We start from the raw sequence: 19,101 nt of genomic DNA, 5'->3' as shown, positions 1-19,101 counted from the left end.
TGTGACTGCAGATACTGCCAATGGTCTGTGTACAGACATTTTTTTTATTAAAAACATCAACCTATTCAGTATATTTCCAAATGTAGTGAATATATCCTGTGGCTTTATTTAAAAAAAAAAAAAAGAAAGACAGAAAAAACTATGGTCAAAAGAAATAACCTCTCTTATCATCTTTGCTTCTCTGTTTTGTTTCTGTGTGAAAAGTTTGTAGTATTGTAAAAGCATTGTTAAATGAACCTGAGTAAGAAACTGAGGTTGTAGAATCAAACAAGAGAAAAGAGAAAAATTCAAGAAAATACTGCAATGTAGAGCTTTAGAAATATATGTACTCGCCCTCATGCCATCCCAGATATGTATGACTTTCTTTCTTCTGCAGCACACTAACAAATATTTTTAGAAGAATATCATAGCTCTGTAGGTCTTTACAAAGTGAATGGTGACCACACCTTTGAAGCACTAAAAATCACATAAAGGCCACACAAAAGTAATCCAGAAGACTCCAGCAGTTAAATCCATATCTTCTGTGATATGATAGGTAGGGGTGAGAAGCAGATCAATATTTAAGTACTTTTTGTTTCACTGTAAATCTTAACTTTCATATTTTGAAAGTGAAAGTGGAGATTTATAGTAAAAAAAGACAAACTATTTATCTTTTTCTCACCCACACATATTATATCGAGCTTGAAGGTGCTGGTCACCATTCACTTGCAATGTATGGACCTACAGAGCTGAGATATTCTTCTAAAAATCTTCATTTGAGTTCAGCAGAACAGAAGAAAGGAAGTCATACACATCTGGGATGGCGTAAGCGTGAGTAAATTATGAGATAATTTTTATTTTTGGGTGTGCAGTCACTAATGAAATGTATTATTGTTAGTGATTTATTATATTTATTTATTTTAAGTTAATTTTTATAGTGGGAGCTGAGAGTCTAAGTGAGGGGTGACTGAAAAACCTATAAAAGTTAAAAATATATACAGTAGTGCCAAAAATATTGGCATCCTTGGTAAATATGTGCAAAGAAGGCTGTGAAAAAAAAAATCTGCATTGTTTATCCTTTTGATCTTTCATTAAAAAAATTCACAAAAATCTAACCTTTAATTGAAATAAAACAATTGAAAGAAAGGAAATATCTCATTATTAAATAATTGTCCTGCTGGAAGATCCAACCAGGGCCCATTGTAAGCTTTCTGGCAGAGGCAGTCAGGTTTTTATTTTTTATCTGTTGGTATTTGATAGAGTCCATGATGCCATGTATCCGAACAAGATGTACAGGACCACTGGCAGAAAAACAGCCCAACAACATTAAAGATCCAGCACCACATTTAACCTTGGGCATTGGGTACTTCATCTCTGTGTATGCCAAACCCATCTCTGGTGTTTGCTGTCAAAAAGCTCTTTTTTTTTGTTTCATCTGACCATCAAAACTGGTCGAATTTGAAGTTCCAGTAGTGTCTGGCAAACTGAAGATTCTTGAGTTTGTTGGATGAGAGCAGAGGCTTTTTTTTCTTGAAACCCTCCCAAACAATTTGTGGTGATGTAGGTGGTCTGAATTTTTTTAATGTTTTTTTTTTTTTTTTTTTGACTTTCTGACCCCAAGACCAAACTAATTCCTGCAATTCCCCAGCTGTAATCCTTGGAGATTCTTTGGCCTCTTGAACCATCCTCCTCACTGTGCGTGGAGACAATATAGACACACATCCTTTTCCAGGCCAATCCTTAACATCTCCAGTTGATTGGAACTTGTTAATTATTGCCCTGATGGTGGAAATGGGTATTTTCAATACTTTGGCTATTTTCTTATAGCCTCTTCCCATTTTGTGAAGATCAACAACCTTTTGCTGCACATCAGAACTATATTCTTTAGTCTAACCCACTGTGATTGATGATTAAGGGAATTTGGCCTGTGCTACCTCATATTTATACCCATGTGAAACATGGAAGTAATGGCTGAACAATTTCATGTTCCTAGTCACCCAGGTGCACTAAACATTTTGAAATATGAATGGAAATATACTTCAGATATATTTTACTCATAAGAATTTCTAGGGGTGCCAATAACTGTGGCCAATGTGTTTTGGAGAAACATATTTATTTAATAATGAGATATTTCCCTTCTTTCAATTGTTTTACTTCAATTAAAGGTTAGATTTTTGTGAATTTTTTCAATGAAAGATCAAAAGGATAATCAATGCAGATTTTTTTTTTTTTTTTTTTCACAGCCTTCTTTGTTCATATTTACCAAGGGTGCCAATATTTTTGGCCCCTACTGTATATATTTCCTGAGATACTCTTTAGTATAAAAGCACCTGTTTCTGTTTGGACTCGCCCCTTAAAGTGACCGTTCACACCTAAAAAAAAAAAAAAAAAATAAAAAAATAGAACAGAACGCAGGTATATCGAAACGCATTTTTTTTTTTTTTTAAATTACGTTCTTTTTAACTTGAAACGGGGTATAAAATCGACGCTCCGGCACGACGCGGCGCGACGGTCAAAGGCGTACTTCTAGCGCATGTTTACATTGAAAAGCAATTGAAAAACAGCGCTTAACGTGTTCGATGTGAACGGCCCCTAAGAAGTTTCACTTTGTCAAAGTGAGCTGAAAGAGTCTGAAATAGAGTCTCTTCGCTGTTCTTATCAGCGAAAAAATACATCTCGTCGCCTACAGTTCTTTCGTAAAGGTTAGTAATGCTTCTGTTGTCATTTGTCTGACTCTAAACTCCACACTCGGTCAACAATAGAAAGTTTGTTTTTTGTTAATTTGTTACTGGATATTTTGCGGTCAGATCGAGCTCGATTAACATTTTCATTTCTGCTGTCTTTTGACTGTCTATAAGGCTTTATATTTAGATTTAAGTTTTAATAACGTGAGAGGCGAAACCATTTTCTCTATATACTTAGTATATACTTTTGTTTGAGGTCTTTATGAATTCACTGCTGTTTTTCTCCATAGTCTACTGTTATGCAGGGCTGCAGGGAGCTGGGTGAGGATTCACCCCCTCAATGCTCCACAGAAGATGACATGACAGAGGGGGACCTGGGTGATGGCATGGGGGCCAGGTCCTCAGGACATCATGACAAAAGCCATGTCCCACAGACCAAGAGCAGGGAGAAATTTTTGGACTTCCTGTCCCAGTCAAGGCCACTGAAAAGGGGCAGTGAGGGTAGCAATGCACCCTTCTCTTGGACACCATGCAGAGCTATGTACAATGTTTTTAGGGAAGAAATGGAAGCCGAACGGGTTACACAATGGCAGAAAAGGCAGTCAGGTTAGCCTGAAACCTCTCAGCCAATAGAGAAGACTAAGCCATAGTATATAAACCACAAAAGTGATGGCCATTCTTTATGTTTAAAAGTAGTTTCATAGAGGAAAACTCACTGGTAATGTCTTACTCTGAACATATTTTTCCATGCTCTGCTGATTTTTGGTGTGTTTGGTGAAGTCAACACCTGCTAGAGTTCTTGTCACCAGAGTCTTATCAGGGAGGGGACTTTGTGCAATCCCTTAAGCAATTCCGTTCTTAAACAAATATTAAACAATAGTTATTTAGGAGCCAGGCTGTGACCAGGAAATGATGAGTTGGCAATCCAAGAAACCCATGGGCTGAAATGCCAAAAAATAGCATGTATCCTTTTTTAAAATGTGACTGCATTCTGTTGTAGAAAGCTCATCTGAGGACACAAGGGAAGAGCTGCAAAGAAGACTACAGGATGTCACAGAGGTGAACTCAAGAGTTACACACTAATGGCCAGTTCTAATACAATGTTCCACAAAAGATAATTTGCCTTGTCTCATGCATTACAGAGGCACAGGAAAGAGGGACTTTTATGGGTTTTTGAATGGAGTCAAGAAAAGATCTATCTTCACCTATGAACATGTGTCAGATATATGTAAATCTTTGCTCTTTATCAGGAAGTGGAGCTGTTACGCACTGAATTGGAGGTCACTCATCGCCACCTAGAGGGGAAACATGAGGCTCTTAGGATCTTGCAAGGACAGGTATTATAAAATGTTGTTATTATCATTATTAATAATGTTAATATTGTTATTTATGTGGTAATTAAAAGTGAGTGATAGTTCACCAAAATGAAAATTCTGTTATCATTTACTCACACATTGTTCCAAACTCCAAACTCAGCCTTTTTCTTGCTGTGAAACACAAAAGGAAATATTCAGCAGCATTTCAGCCTCGGTCAACATTCACTTTCATTGAATGGGATAAAGATGCAGTGAAAGTGAATGGTGACTGAGACTAACTCAAAGGAACATTTCCTTTTGTGCTTCACGGAAGAAAGAAAGTCATATGGGGTTGGAACAACATGCTGACAGAATTTTCATTTTTGGGTGAACTATTCCTTTATTAAAGGGGTCATGACATTGTTTTTTATTATTTCAGTATTTTCCTTGAGGTTCACTTATAATATATTTGTAAAAGATTACAATATTCCACCCTCATTCTGACCCTCTGTCAGAAACGCTCGGTTTTTGTGCTGCTTCTCCTTTAAGACTTGACAGTAAACGTCCACTGTTCTGATTGGCTCTCTGCTCTTGACTGACCTGCTCTCTCTTTGCCATCTCACTGCTCACCACTACTGGGTGGGCTACGGAAGTAATTAAAGGTAAAGTAGGCGTTGATGTATTGTTGTGGAGATGGTCAGATGCAAATGTCTACCAGAGTGTGACATCACAATGTGGAGGAGGTAGAGAACGAGTCATTTTGGCAGCTTGGTTTCAACAAATGCTCTTTTTGCAGTGAGGAGGAAGTTTTGAGTTCTGAAACTTACTGTATGTTTTTATGGAACAATGACCTCTTCTATGTCAAAAGATCAAGGAAAATGTCATTCTTCATGTTATGACCCCTTTAAGGTATGTATTGCACAGTATAAGATCTTTTATCCACTTTATAGGTTAGACACAATATCAGACTTAGGGATTTCAAGACTGCAAAGATACCACACAAACTAGATAACATTTGTGTAATGTTCTATGTAATTTTTTCTCTCTTAAGGCAATCTTGGACAAAGCAACCAGTCACACTAAAATCTTGCTTCAGAAGAGCGAGGAAAGGACTAAGGCCCTAGAAAAGGTGTTCTTTTCAGACAACATCTTAAAATATGTTTTTGAATATCAAGAACATTATGCCATGTGTTTGTATTACTGTAAAAATGGTCTCACTTTTTTGAAATTGTTGCCACACAGGAGGTTAATGCTTTGCAGTGGGAGATAACCTTCAATCAGGTGCAGTTTAAGAATGTGGAGAACACGTGGAGTTTAAAATATGAGAGGTACTATACCCAATGTACATGTAAAAAGTATCATTGAGAGTTTTAAGAATGACCACAATGGTCTCATTGGTCCATGCTAATACCACTTCAGGGTGTTAGCAGAAAATGAAGCCCTAAAGAAAGCACTAGAGGAGAGGATGAGAGAGCATCGCGTGACAAGGGCAGAGAATGCATGTAAGTCAGATAATATTTTCTCATTTTATTTATGACCCACTTTCTGGTTTGTTTCACTGGATATTTTTGCATGTTTTGTGTCTTAGCTCTGAGCCAAAAATGTATGGAGCTCCTGTCCATGCTTAGTGGTAAGGAAAGGAGGGACTTTCAGAGGACCCAGCCTCCCTGCAGCCTGGGAACAGACGGTTCAGCTCTGGAGGTAATGTTGGTGAATCACACATATTATGTTATAAATACGATACTACGTAGTTATACCTCTGCACAGTGCCATGTTAAAGAGCTGTTCTTTGGTATATAGCTCTATTTCTATCCTCTTATCTCTCAGTTGGCTGTGTATGGGGCTTGCCAGTGTAACTCCAATGGGGGCGAGCCATGCTCTTGTGCTAGAAGTGCTGCTGCAAGTCGTAAACAAGTTCTTCAACTCAAGCAAGAGGTATTGTTGTGTTTATACTGTTGTAAACATCCTCTCCTAAACATGTACTAAAAACCATTATAGCATTCATTTTTCTGTGAGGGTCTTATAACACAATGTGTTTGCCCACATTAGCTGGAACAGCAGCAAAAGAGGAAAGAGGAGGCTTATGTGATGATGGATGCTTTCCGCATTGCTTTTGAGCAGCAGCTAAGGAGAGTCAGTGAGAACATGCTTCAACATGCTGAGACTGATAGACACCAGGCGCATAACCAAAGACACGAGCGAGGTAAAAACTGCTCTGTTGAAGGGATGAAAAGGAAAATTATGCAGCGTAACATATTTAAAGGGTTAGTTCACCCAAAAATGATAATTCTATCGTCATTTACTCACCCTCATGATGTTCCAAACCCGTATGACTTTCTTCTGTGAAACACAAGAGAAATTTTAAAGAATGTTGATGCTGCTCTTTTTTTTGTTTTTTTGTTACACTGAAAGTGAACGGTGATTCTGCCTAACATCGTCTTTTGTGTTTCACGGAAGAAAGAACATCATACAGGTTTGGAACAACATTAGGATGAGTAAAGGATGACAGAATATATATTTTTGGGTGAACAATCCCTTTAAAGGGGTCATTTTCCATTTATTTTTTGACATATAAGAGGTCATTGTACTAAAAAACATACTGTAAGTTTCAGAACTCAAAACTTTCTCCTCAGTGCAAAAAGAGCATTTGTTGAAATCAAGCTACCAAAACGCCTTGTTCCTCTACTTCCTCCACATTGTGATGTCATACTGTGGTAGACATTTGTATCTGACCACCTTCACAAAAACACATCAACTCCTACTTTATCTTATCACTTCCGTAGCCCTCCCAGTAGTGGTGAGCATTGAGATGGCAAGGAGAGAGCAAGTCAGTCAAGAATAGAGATCCAATCAGAACAGTGGGCATATACTGTCAAGTCTTAAAGGTGCTGTAAGCGATTTCAGCCGTTCTACTTCCACGAGACTGAGCCGTTGGATTAGCAATGCCCCCTCTTTCCAAAACCCAAAGATACCAAATTAGTTTAATTGAGAGCAGAAACAGTTGTTAAAAACAACATTAGCAAAATAGCGCCCTCAACTGACAAATGTTATGAACAACATGGCAAAAAAATGCATTATACTATGAGAATGCGAAAAATTATTGACAGGCAGAAAGTGTCATTGTCCGCGGACACATTTTTGCTTGCGGTTTACATAGTCTAGAGCTGTCACAGAGACAGGTGAGATATCTCTGGACACTTATTTCATTAATATCTTTCAGGAAGTAGGGACATTTTTTGCATACCTTTCCATGGAAAATACAGCTTACAGCACCTTTAAAGGAGAAGCAGCACCCAAAACTGAGCATTTCTGGGTCAGAATGAGGGTGAAAAGGGATCATGTTTAAGAAAAATATGACTGTTTTTTTATTTGTGCAAAAAAACTTTACTTATTATAAAAATAATAAAAAAATGCATGTAATGACCCCTTTAACATTCACAAGAGGTCATTGCTGCAGTTACAAATACACATACATGCAATACTGGTACTGATACATATAAACTGGTACAACATTTTAAATTCCAAGGGTCGCTCAGTGACAGACTGAAAAGAATTCTGCCTGCTGCAAGGGAAGGCAAGATACCAACCGAATCCAAAGAAACACTACACATGCTGCTTGATCTGGTCAGTATACTATTCTCAGTCCTGACTCTCTTTTTTTTCCAAATTAAATTTTGAATGTACTTTTTTGGTTATCCTCCCTGTTTCAGTTAAATGACAAAGAGGAGGCCTTGGCACATCAGAGGAAGGTAAGCTATATGCTGGCCCGAAACACTGAAGACTTAGAAAAACGTCTACAGATGCAGTTAGAGGAGCTGGGCCTCTCACACAAAGACACGGACACAAACACAAACAAAGAAGCTTCTGAAAAAAAGTGACTGGAGCAGAGAAAGAGACTTCAGATGCTCTACTGCTGTGGATGACAAAATGTCACTGTTCCTTAGAAACTTGCAGCTGATACTGAGCAAAACTCAACACCAAACCAACAATTTTTTGACATGAGAGAAACTAAGTTTCATAATAAAGATGTTTAAAGGATTGTGAACACTATAAAGTTCTGTTTTTTATTTAAAGTTAAATTAATGCACTATCTTCAAATTAAGTGGGTATTATGGTTTGTTTCAAAACTGTCAAAAGTTTGGACACACCTGAAAATATGCTTCTGTTGATCTAAAGTCTCTAAAGGCTTATGCTTAAATGCTTGAAATTAGTTTTGCAGACAAATATAAATTGTGCCTATTTATGAATGTCTTTTCAAAACAGAAACATTTATTTCAAATATTTTTTGTATGGATGAGTTGAACAGAGGGAAGGAAAAGGAATCAACGATTACCAAGCATACATGGGAACTCCATCTTTGCCCAAGGTGTACAGGGCTGTAATCTCTGGGCAAATGGCCGCTACTCTGAGGAATCTAAAATATAGGATGTTTTTTTGTTTTTTTTGAGTCATTGGATAATTCCCATGCTTTCATTTGCATTATTTTTATTTTAATGTGATTTTTGATATTATTTATTATATATTAAATAAATAAATAAAAAGCAATTAAATAAATATAAAGACTTAAAAATATAATACAAATGTAAACATAACTAAATAATTCTTTTTATGAACGAGTTTTTTTTTTATTAAATAAATGTACAAAAAAAATTTTAATTAAAAAAAATTAAACAAAAATCAATGGAATAATATGGTACAAAACAGTGTTACTATGAATGCAAACTTTAATACAGTGAAAAAGACACTCTATTAGCATAACATAAATATATATAATAAATAAAAATTTCCATCATTCTTTTGAATGTCCATGTACTAAAATAAAATATTTGATGCCATGAGTACCTTCATTTACTATTACTATTATTTGAATGGCCATGGAAAATGAAGCAATGGCTGTGTCTCGTTTGGAAGGCTGCATGCTAGGTAGGACGCGTCCTTTGAAGGCTGCAGTGTACTAAGCGTCCTCCTTTAAACAAGCCTCATTTAAACGAGACGGCCTTTGTAGGACAAACGGAAACGGAACGTAACATGGTTGCTATGACAGCACGCCACTCTTTAACAAGCGGGAGCGCTTTGAGTGAGAAGGGAACAAAGTCCCTCTGGAAGGGAATGCACGAGGTACATTTTAGGAGAGTATGATGTAAAGAGAAAATAAAATAGTCTAACACTTTATTTTAATTATATATTAATATAATTATACATATATATTATATACTCTGCACCCATCTACTGAGGTACTTCAACTTGGGAATTAACATTCCTAGCATTTGAACATTATATTTACGGGCGTCATTTTTTTTAGAGATTTCCATTGAAGCAAAGAATTGTGGGTTGTGAGTGCCCATGAAGGATACACCTCATGCATCCTCCGAATTCCCGTGAAAGAAGGTTGCATTCGAAGGCTGCATTTGAAGTGTCCTACTTACTTTATGAAACGAGATAGCCTCGATGACGTATGCGGCCAACAAATGCGACCTCCGGAGGACGCATCCTTCCAAACGAGACACAGCTAATGTGATCATTTTACCTGGTCGCAAAAAGTAGTCCATTAATTTACCTGATGAACTTTCACCTTTTGCTGACCCTTTATGCTTCCCAGAGCTAATGTGTGCTTCTAAATCACTTGCACCTTTATTAGCAACTGACACATAAGTGGCAGCTTTACATGTCATACATTCTGCTTCCCACGGATCTCGACCTGGATGAAAGCATGGGAATTTTTTGTGCAAATCTTCTGTAAATTTGCACTTTCGTTTGGGCATTGTTTCCACTCAGCTGTCATTTGCTGCTACTGTCAAGCAACTGTTTGATGCCGAACAAAACAGCGCTTCGAGCGTTCGCGGAAAGATAGGCAGGCAGGAATTTGGCCAATAGTTGCTGCAAGCCTCTTATAAACGACCAATTGGTGTGCGAGAAGGCGGGACTTACAAAGAGGGGTTAAAGCAATGCAAATATGCGCGCATACATAATGAAGTATTAGACCAGATGCACATCATAATGCAACTAAAGCCGAATCCCGGACATTTTCTCAAATTTAGAAATCCCGGCCGGATGCTTTTTTAAGGTCCGAAAAGAGAACATGTCCGGGAAAAAGAGGACGTATGGTCACCCTAATTAAATGTGAACCCTAGGATCAATGAGTGACGGGCAGACAGGGAAGAAAATTCGACCTGGGATTTTACATTGAAACTGGCCCAAAAGTTGTTGGTGGGGGGAGTTGCTGTCATTTTCTGCGTATTGCTGCCCCCTTACGGCCAGCCCACCGGGAAAAGTCCTGGTTCTCCCAATGGCCACTCCACCACTGATGAGCGAACACACAATGGAATATTTCTTCAACAAAGGGATGGTACAAAGTAAAGATGCTGCTGATATTGAGTGGTATCATGTAGCAGATAGCGAGAGCAAACTCACAGAAGCCTTTCGGAGTAAGTACACAAATGATAAAGACTTCTTTAAGTTATTTTTTAATTTTATGTTTTTCTCATGTCCACATCATGATATAATTTAAGAGTTCATGTGTGTAATGAATGTCATTGTCAATATTGATTGTGTGCCCTCCGTTCTTCATTGAGGTTCTGCACACATGATTAAAGCAGATATTCTTCTCCTGGGTCTAGATCCAAAAGAGCCCATTATGGCTCATCCACCTGAAAATGACTGATATAACCCTGCAGGACTGGCTCAAAGATGTGAAATCAGAGAAAGGAATAAAATTAGACTTAAAAAGGTTTGTTTGGCTTTTGTACATTATATATAGACTGTATTTCCCTATGCTGTCCCTCCCTGATTATTGAATGACAGATCAACTTGTCATTTTGTTTCACAGTCTTGAAACTGTCTCTCCATCCATGATTCTATTTGAAGAGGGATCAACTGCAGGGACCCTTGTGGATCAACGCTCATATTCTTCCTGGCCCTGGTGGCAAGGCCACCTCTCTGGACCCTCAGGCCTTTCTACAGGAAGTGTCTCTTAGATCAGAAAATGATGTTGGACCACTGGATGGGATGTAGACAACCCTGGTAAAGAGAATTATTGTTACTACAAGTAGTGTGAAGGCAACTTTTGTTTTTAATGTTAAAATAAATTATTTATCTGTAGTGTCTCTTGTGGATAATGTGAGATACAGTGGTGCAAAAGTCCACTAGTGAAAATGTTTCTATGTTGCTGCTGTGTTTTTGCGTTTTGAAAAGACATAAAATGATAAATAAATGTGTAAGATTTTGCACTATTTTTGGTCACTAATAAAATAAGCAGATTTGTGACATTGACCATGTTAATTCCTTTCAATTCTTGAATCATGCTGGGATAACATGGATCCTTAGGGTTTGAACAGCTTTTGGGAGTCCATGCCAGTTTAAGTGTATGCTGTCATTTAAGCAAAACAGGTACATCCCAAATACTATGAAATCTTTGAAATCCATGTACATTTCTCAAACTTTTACTCAGATGTTTAAGATATATTTTATAATGATATCTTTTGTAATAAATTATTAAAGAGAAGCATTTGGAAGCATGTTTAGTAGTGGACTGTTGGACCCCTCTGTAAATACACATAATCTTGTGTTTCCTGAACAAAAATATATGTGTGTGGACATTTGATATGCCTGATTCACCACAACTTGCGAGCTTGCATTCGTGAAAATTCTTGCATTCTTGTTTGTTTTGTCCTGGAACATAGGCTACAGTTGGGAGATGGTTCATCAAATGAAAGAATTATGCAGATGCATAAAGCAACCAGTCACATTCCCAGTCTGAGCAGCCCTTCTTCCTGTGTCATTCCCACAGCTCCAGTGGCTTTTAGAGCAGTCAGACCAGTGAGACACTGTTTTATTCTAATATATCCAACAGACCTGTTCGTTAATCAGTCTATTTAAATGTATGTCCATATTTACTATTATAGAGGCAAATAAAACAAATATCAATGTGAAGGAGTTTTTTGATTATCTGGATGATTGATTTATGTTATATAAGCAGGGAGGCATTCATGTTTATCCCAATGCTTTTGTAACTCCTTGCCAGATAATTAGGTTCTGGCTCTTCTCTCGCACTTGTTTGTGACTGGAATAGCAACTCTGTGCTTGTTCTGAAGGACAGATGTAGAGGTATTAGAGAAAATGTAGGGAAGGTTTAATCCTCCTCTACAGAGATGGTGCACTTCAGCAGTCCTCTCCCCCTCTTAAATTCTTTTTTGAGGGTGACTGTGCAAGTTGATGTTCTAAATCACTCTGAACAAATGAAGAGGGATGGTATTTTTCTATATGTAACCTACTGTGAAGAAACTTAGATAGAAAGAATCCCTTAAAATGAAAATGTTTTTGATTATTTCACATTTTTCATTTTCATTTTTTCATTTCATTTAACTTTCTTTAAAACAAGTTCTAAACGTCATCTTCTTTCTCTCTCAGATACAGCCTTACTGTATGGACAGGCAAGAATGATGTTCTTAAAGTGGAGGATCTGTTACCCTACAGGCAAAACTTAAGGAAAACCAGGATCTACTATGATCTTTAATATCACAGAGGACACAGTTTAGCGGACTGTCTGGCTACTCCTAAATGAAAAGCAATTACTGAAATGTACTTTGAAAAGTAAAAATACTAAACGTGAATGCACATTGACATGTGAATACATCCTATGTACTCTGTATTAAAGACTTAAATTTAAGTCTTAAATATAAGTTTATTTGGTTGTCTGAAGCCTAGTTAACTTATTGATGTATAGAGGGAGAAAAATATAAATCCCAGAGAAATGCTATATTTTTTTAATCTATATTTGCATTTTGTAACATTTTGCACATTTGAATTGTCATCACATATGCATAACCTTATAGAATAAATGTTATGCTTATTATAACATATACACACAAAAACTGAAACTACTATGTTCTGTTACATAAGACATTTCAGTATACATATAGTAAATAGGTGAATACAAGTCAGTACATATTGTCTTTTGTAAATACAAAGACAATAAAGACATGAATCAAGTTTAGAGTGAAAGCAGTACCTTGAACAGCAGCAAAGTTTCAGTATTCTGATTCAGTGCACTAAAGACTGAGAGCACAAGGAACAGCAGTAAAGTGCAGTAAATTTATAATGGTGGAATTGAACATTTCGGGCCATTCCCATTGTCCAGTTTGTAAAGTGCATTTAGGGCAGTAGTTGAGATCATTGTTATTCCTGTTTTAATCTAAAATGTGTCTTGTTCAGATTTCAGACTCTGTATACAGTAAATTATAAAAATGTTTCCCTTTTATGACATTAGAGCATTTCTTCATACTTCTATATTTACCATTATCTTCTGTGATTTTTACTGTCCAAAGATCTCCTCAAAATTGACCAGCTGCTTGATCTGCTCAGTTTGCATGGAGTGTCGTCTTAGCAAAGTCTTCTTGTGATCTCTAGGATTGCTTGGGGCACAGGGCACAAAATGCCTCGATCCTGGAACAATTGGTGAAGTTCCTGCCACAAGTTTACTTCCACTATTGAGGCTGATACTGGTATTGACTTTGATATCTGGTATGGGTGCATGTGGATTGAGAGGTGGTAGATAACCAGGCCGGGTTTGTGCGATATGGTCCAGGAGAAGTGCTCCGGATCCCCTCCGCTCCAGCATTGCAGGAGTCCTCCTCTGGACAAGACTCTCCAAAGACTCTCTGGATCCAGATAGTGTGGAGGAACGGCTGGTGACAAGCTTGCGTTTCTCCATCCCCCCAGTTCCTCCTCCAGCCTTGCCATGGTCTTCAGAGGGTTGGCTCCCAAATTGAGGCAACTGAGAGTCGGAGCTGTAGTGGTCCATTCCAATGTTGCGGCGACGGACCACGTTGCAGAGGCTTGAAACTGTCAAATTGGGGAGACAGTCTGAGTCTCTGTCCACAGGGGCAGTGTCCGAGACAGATGCCTGCTTGAGGTTCTGCTGTGAGGAAGAGTGTGGTAGTAACTCACCATCATAGGACATTTTTCTATTAAGCCATTTCTTGTCTTTTATTATTTCTCTTTCACTTTTAGCAGCTTTCTCTAAGCCTTTAAGCAGACCGGTAGAGTCTTTGACATCAATGCTTTGATGCCTAGCAACCATTGCTCTCCGCAGAGGTGGACAACCATTGTACCCAAAAGAGAGCTCTTCTTCGGGGGTGATATCCAGAAGCTCCTCTGTCAGGGATGAGGACTTACTTTGCTGTAGGAGCACAGATGGAGGGATCTTCAACCAGGGCTCTGAGTGAAGCCTCTGTAGATGCAGCAACTTGGCAACACTAGCTGCGTGCAAAGGGCTTGAATCTTGAGTTGGTGATCCTGGCTTAGATATGGACAGTGCTGAAGTGGAGCCCAGACTCTCAGACTGGATGTTGGTTGGTGGCAAAATATGAGGGGTACAGATTTTAATTTCAGGCGGGGACATACATGATGCACGGGCACAGTGCAACCGGTCCTCAAGATTTGGAGGAGGAGGTATGTTCAGATACTGTTTGGTCATTTGCCTTCCAGAGGGTAGTTTATCTGTTGTAATGATGATGACTTCCTTGCCTTTGGCCTTGCAGGCGTCCAGTAGTACTCTCAGTGATTCCTTATCTCCAGCATTAACTGCGTAGACCAGAGCAGAGGATCCAGTGTGGTCCTCCAAACTAGGGTCTGCTCCACTGGAGAGCAGAAGGGACAGGACTTCTTCCCCTGCCCTGTCTATGCAGGCATGCATTAGGGCTGTCTTACCAGACTTGTCCTGAATGTTGGGGTCTGCATTATTTTCCAAAAGATACCTGTTAAAAAGATTGAATACTTAGAATGTGCACATCAAGGAGTAACACAATCTATGATTCAGATTCATGGCACTTCTAGAACTTAAAAGGGACCCACCTGATGATCTTGGGTTTTGGCACACTCTGAGCATCGGCATGGTGGCTCTTGCAGGCCACCATTAGTGGTGTTTCTCCCCTCTCATTGCTCTCATTAATGTATGCTCCGCCTTCCAGAAGCAGGCGTGTCAGCCTCAGGCGGCACAGATATACAGCTTTAAGCAAGGAGTTTCCGTCTGTCCGCACCTCTGTTGAGTCCTCCATTATCGTGTTGTCTGATGTTACAGTGGCTCAGTTGATTATAGGTCTTTTAAATGTAGCTGATTTCTCTCTTGACTTCTGTTGGGCACAAAAGGAGAGCTGACTGCAATAGAAACAGTTCAGGAACTCAAGGTTTTTGCTTAAGTGTCTGCCTTTGTTATTATTTTGATTCATTTGCATCAAAGCAAACCCGACGTCTCTTTGAGATTGAAATATTCTCTCCCTCCTCACCTCAATAGAATATGTAAGAGAGGCTTTTTCTCTTTTTCTTTTTAGAGGTAGACACCAATATAAAGATGTTTGTTATGACTATGTAGGTGGCATGTCTAGGTGGTACTTGACAAGAAGACGCAAGAAAACTGAATTAGTTATCTTATCCATGTTACATAAGATTAATTATTTCCCTTTTATATTCTTCTTTAGAGTATGTCTGTTCTCAAAATGCCCAATTATACTGTATGCAATTATGCAACATACTTAAGTCTGTATATACTTTTAAATCTGCAGGTACAAGTGATGCCACAGTACAGCCTCTAGCATTTTTGCATGCCCCAGACATGAACAGTTTGTTCTTACTGAATGCAGTAGCAGTGTTTTCAATAGGTTGAAATTCAGTAGGTCGAGGCAATTTGTATTTGCTTCACTGAATGATGGCATTTTTTATAAAGTCTATTGTGCTGTGGCCTTGTTCTCTCAACTCTGAGCGCAGTCGCAGTGCACTCGCTATTTAACATAGAGAAAGCAAGAGTTTGTCTAAGTAAGATTTATAATGTGAATTCACTGCAGTTGAGGTAAGATGAGTAAGAAGATTAATCTTTTTGTGTCCTCAAACAAAAATAAATGGATGACAACCTGGGCTGACATTCTTGCAGTTGGCTGTTCTTAGATGTGGAGGCTGCATGTATCAATGCAAAATGAGAGAATGCGTCAACTGCACCGCAAATAAACACTTTCTTTAGAAAATTCTTCATGCATGTGCAATGCTTATACTGGATAATACCTTTTTTCAGTCTTCAGTCATCTTGTTTTGATATTGGCTTTAATTAGTGTCTGTTGCCTTCCCTTAGCAGGAGCTCCCTCATCTCTTTCTCTCTCTCTGTCATGTTTTCATGCTATTAAAGCACTTCTTTCTGACAGTTTGGCTTGTCAAATCAAATAGTGTAGATAGACTAGTCTTGATTGGTGCAGTACAAGCACACTGCCTAGTGCCTGCAGGACATCTCGGTTCAAGCTGCTAATTCCGAGAGCTCCCTGGGCTGGCATTTAAAACCACAGCTTTGTGTGCCATACCCCTAGTCTTCAATCGCCGTTGGGAACAGAGAGAATTTTTAATGACGGGCCTCTCTCTCTCTTTACCACAGCCTTGTGTTAAAAAGCATGGTGCAAATGAGGCCCAAAACAGACGAGGGTGGTGATTGTTGCAGCAGCAGCGCTGAAGTGGAGCACCAAACAGGCCACTTCACACACCTGTATGCATCTGTGATTCATGCCAGATCACGCAATACTTAATTTTCCTCACAAATGGTGGGCTGATTTGATTCCCCTTTCAAAACACCTGCAGAGAAAATGAAAACCTACTCTCTGTAACATCCAATGATAAATGAATAAGAATAGTTTTTGTGTGTCTTGATTAATGAGGGGGTTGAAAGCTTCCACACTGTGCTTTCGAGGTTTGCCAGGATGTTCCTGCTTTTTTGTGTTATCAGGAGAATAAATTATGAGCTTTCTTAGCTGAAGGTACATTTCCAGTTCAAAGGCATACAATATATTAGAAATTTGTAAAGCAATAGTGATAAAACTTTACACACAAAGGTAACACAAATAATTATTTTGAAAAATGTATATTTTCCATTGAGTTGTATGTTTTAATGTCTTTTTTTAATAACTATAATATATTTTTGCAAATCCATTATGGGAAATCATCTGTATATTTAGCTGAAGAGATTGTACTTGGAGTAAAGTGCTTATAAACATATTTCTGCAGAAGAATGAAGGCAAGGTCAAATTTTTTGAAAAGCTCCATTCACCAAAGTCATGCAGTCTTACATACAGTATGTATACACACATCAAAAATCAAGATCAGTAGCTGCATATTTAAGCAGTCTGCAAAAAGATATCTCAACTTATTGCACAATTTTAACACACATTTCACACAAAGTCAACCGAAATGTATTCCAACTACACTGTATCGTAAAAATGACAAAGCATGTAACAGTGTACTTAAAAAATATCTATAAAGAGGTATGCATATTTCTAAAGGAGGTAAGATTTATAGCATGTAAACAGGTCCTTACCTCTAATAAACCAATCGCTGCTCTAGTTTTCCAATAGCTTGCTCCTCTGGCATGTCATTTTTTTTGTAAACAGTAATCCAGTGGTGAGACTGAAGCTGGAGTTCAATTCAAAAGATAAACAGGGGAGCTTAAAGTGAGAAACGAACGTGTGGAGATGTCCACTGGCTGAGAGTGAATGCAAGAGAGGTACGAACAGAAGAGAGGCAGAGAGAACAGGTGCCTCTGCTCTCAGGTCTGGAAACAAGCTACCACTGACTCTCACCACAGACCAAGTCCCCGTGTATTAGGATAGTTGAGCTTAACAGAGCAAGGTGACGCCAGTCTGTGCACATCCGGCATCAGAATGCAATCTTTCCATTATTCTCACACTGCGAAAGCAAGTCATTGAGCTCATATGTTCAGGTTGTGCGCAGATCTTTACTTGTTACTAACTCTGATGTAAACATTCTCACATGATAACAACTCCTATGGTGCAGTTATATCATTATGACACAACTGTCTCACCTTTAAGGCAGCTATTCAGCTCCTGAGGGAAGTGCAGGGTGTGTATTGATCCGTTTGAGTGATGCAGTCACTATAGACAAAACTGCAATTCAATAAAGGAACTGAACAAAAGGCCAATAATAAGATGCCTAATGAGAAAAAAAAAAAAAAAAAAAAAAAAGTACAATTTCAATATTTAACACAAGAAATGTGTTAAATGAAGTAGTGGTGAGCCTGGTTTCTCCCAAGGTTATTTTTCTCCATTAACCAGCATCTTATGGAGTTTTGTGTTCCTTGCCACAGTCGCCTTCAGCTTGCTCACAGGGGTTCTAAATACAATTATTTTTAATTATTATACACAATTTACAATAATATTTAATCAAACTACACAATGATCATTCTAAGACTTTATAGATATTCATTTTCATTTTCTGTTAATGCATGATTTTCTGAAAAGCTGTTTTGAAACGATGTGTGTTGTGAAAAGCACTATACAAATAAAAATTACTTGACTTGGTATAGTCTTAAGTAGCCTTCTATTGTTCTCCTTTATTTTATGATCTAAAATAGTACTTATAGTACAATAACTTGCATACAACAATGAAGTGTGAACATGCAAAGCTCTAGGTACTGGTTGTTCCCTCACAACAAATCCAAGGGCTACTTAAGGTAAGGTGCAGGTGGTGGGTAATTGGAATTCCAGTTAAGTTTATTTCATCCTGGCAGTAAATATTTGTAGTACATTAGGCTGACATACCCGAAACCATTAAGCTCAAAAAGGTTTGCCTGATTGCAGCATTTATTTATTTTTTTTTACATTTTGAATAGTCACTGTGGAGATTGGGTGAGTAAGCTTGAAAGTGCTACAATGCTGTCATCCTTCCCAAAAACTATATGAGAAGCTTTGTCAGCCAGTCTGATGATAAAATACAACATCCATATTCATGAGAGAGCAAGATCTTGGGGCTGGCTTATCAGCAGACACTTCAGTTGCTATTGGACATGGAGATGAGCTGGTTGTCTTTTTTATCTGGAGAAATGAATAATAATTAAGTGGATTGTAGATGTGGGAATTACTATTTATTGGGATCAGAATTTATTTCTGAACATTGCAAATGATACCCAAGGAACAAAAACTGATACAGACAGGTTTGGTGTAGTGGTTAGCATCCATGCTCTGCCATATTGAACTGAAGTGCTTATGGGAGAGATAGTTTGAGTCCAAACCTATATCATGTTCTCACCTCTTTCCTCCTCTCTCCCTGGCTTTCTCTCTCTCTCACACACACATACACAGCTATCATTATGAGGACTC

The 19,101-nt window shown here is 38.2% G+C and overlaps 2 protein-coding genes and 1 pseudogene across 3 annotated transcripts; 2 read left to right on the top strand and 1 right to left on the bottom strand.

Annotated features, from left to right (window-relative positions):
* Nucleotides 1-2,498: 2,498 nt before the first annotated feature.
* Nucleotides 2,499-8,035, top strand: LOC127428292 (coiled-coil domain-containing protein 125-like). 2 transcript variants are annotated; one of them, XM_051676560.1, is made up of 12 exons: nucleotides 2,499-2,681; nucleotides 2,954-3,269; nucleotides 3,664-3,722; nucleotides 3,914-4,000; nucleotides 5,010-5,087; nucleotides 5,201-5,286; nucleotides 5,378-5,460; nucleotides 5,547-5,659; nucleotides 5,786-5,893; nucleotides 6,008-6,161; nucleotides 7,485-7,582; nucleotides 7,669-8,035. In XM_051676560.1, exons 2-12 carry the CDS (start codon nucleotides 2,963-2,965, stop codon nucleotides 7,834-7,836), a joined length of 1,341 nt encoding a protein of 446 aa, XP_051532520.1. In that variant the 5' UTR covers nucleotides 2,499-2,681; nucleotides 2,954-2,962; the 3' UTR covers nucleotides 7,837-8,035. The 2 variants fall into 2 exon arrangements, with proteins under 2 accessions (XP_051532520.1, XP_051532529.1); XM_051676569.1 differs by having other exon boundaries at nucleotides 2,500-2,681; nucleotides 2,954-3,164; nucleotides 7,669-8,033.
* Nucleotides 8,036-8,553: 518 nt separating this feature from the next.
* On the top strand, nucleotides 8,554-12,514 carry LOC127428299 (protein FAM151B-like; annotated as a pseudogene).
* On the bottom strand, nucleotides 12,383-15,072 carry LOC127428285 (ankyrin repeat domain-containing protein 34B-like). The gene is made up of 2 exons (XM_051676550.1): nucleotides 14,810-15,072; nucleotides 12,383-14,712 (listed from the first exon to the last, which is right to left on the bottom strand). The coding sequence occupies exons 1-2, from the start codon at nucleotides 15,010-15,012 to the stop codon at nucleotides 13,269-13,271; spliced, it is 1,647 nt and encodes a 548-aa protein (XP_051532510.1). The 5' UTR covers nucleotides 15,013-15,072; the 3' UTR covers nucleotides 12,383-13,268.
* Between the last annotated feature and the right edge of the window lie 4,029 nt (nucleotides 15,073-19,101).

This window comes from Myxocyprinus asiaticus, chromosome 3, assembly GCF_019703515.2.
Source record: "Myxocyprinus asiaticus isolate MX2 ecotype Aquarium Trade chromosome 3, UBuf_Myxa_2, whole genome shotgun sequence".
Classification (NCBI taxonomy): Eukaryota; Metazoa; Chordata; class Actinopteri; order Cypriniformes; family Catostomidae; genus Myxocyprinus; species Myxocyprinus asiaticus.
This window is presented reverse-complemented; position numbering and strand designations above follow the sequence as displayed.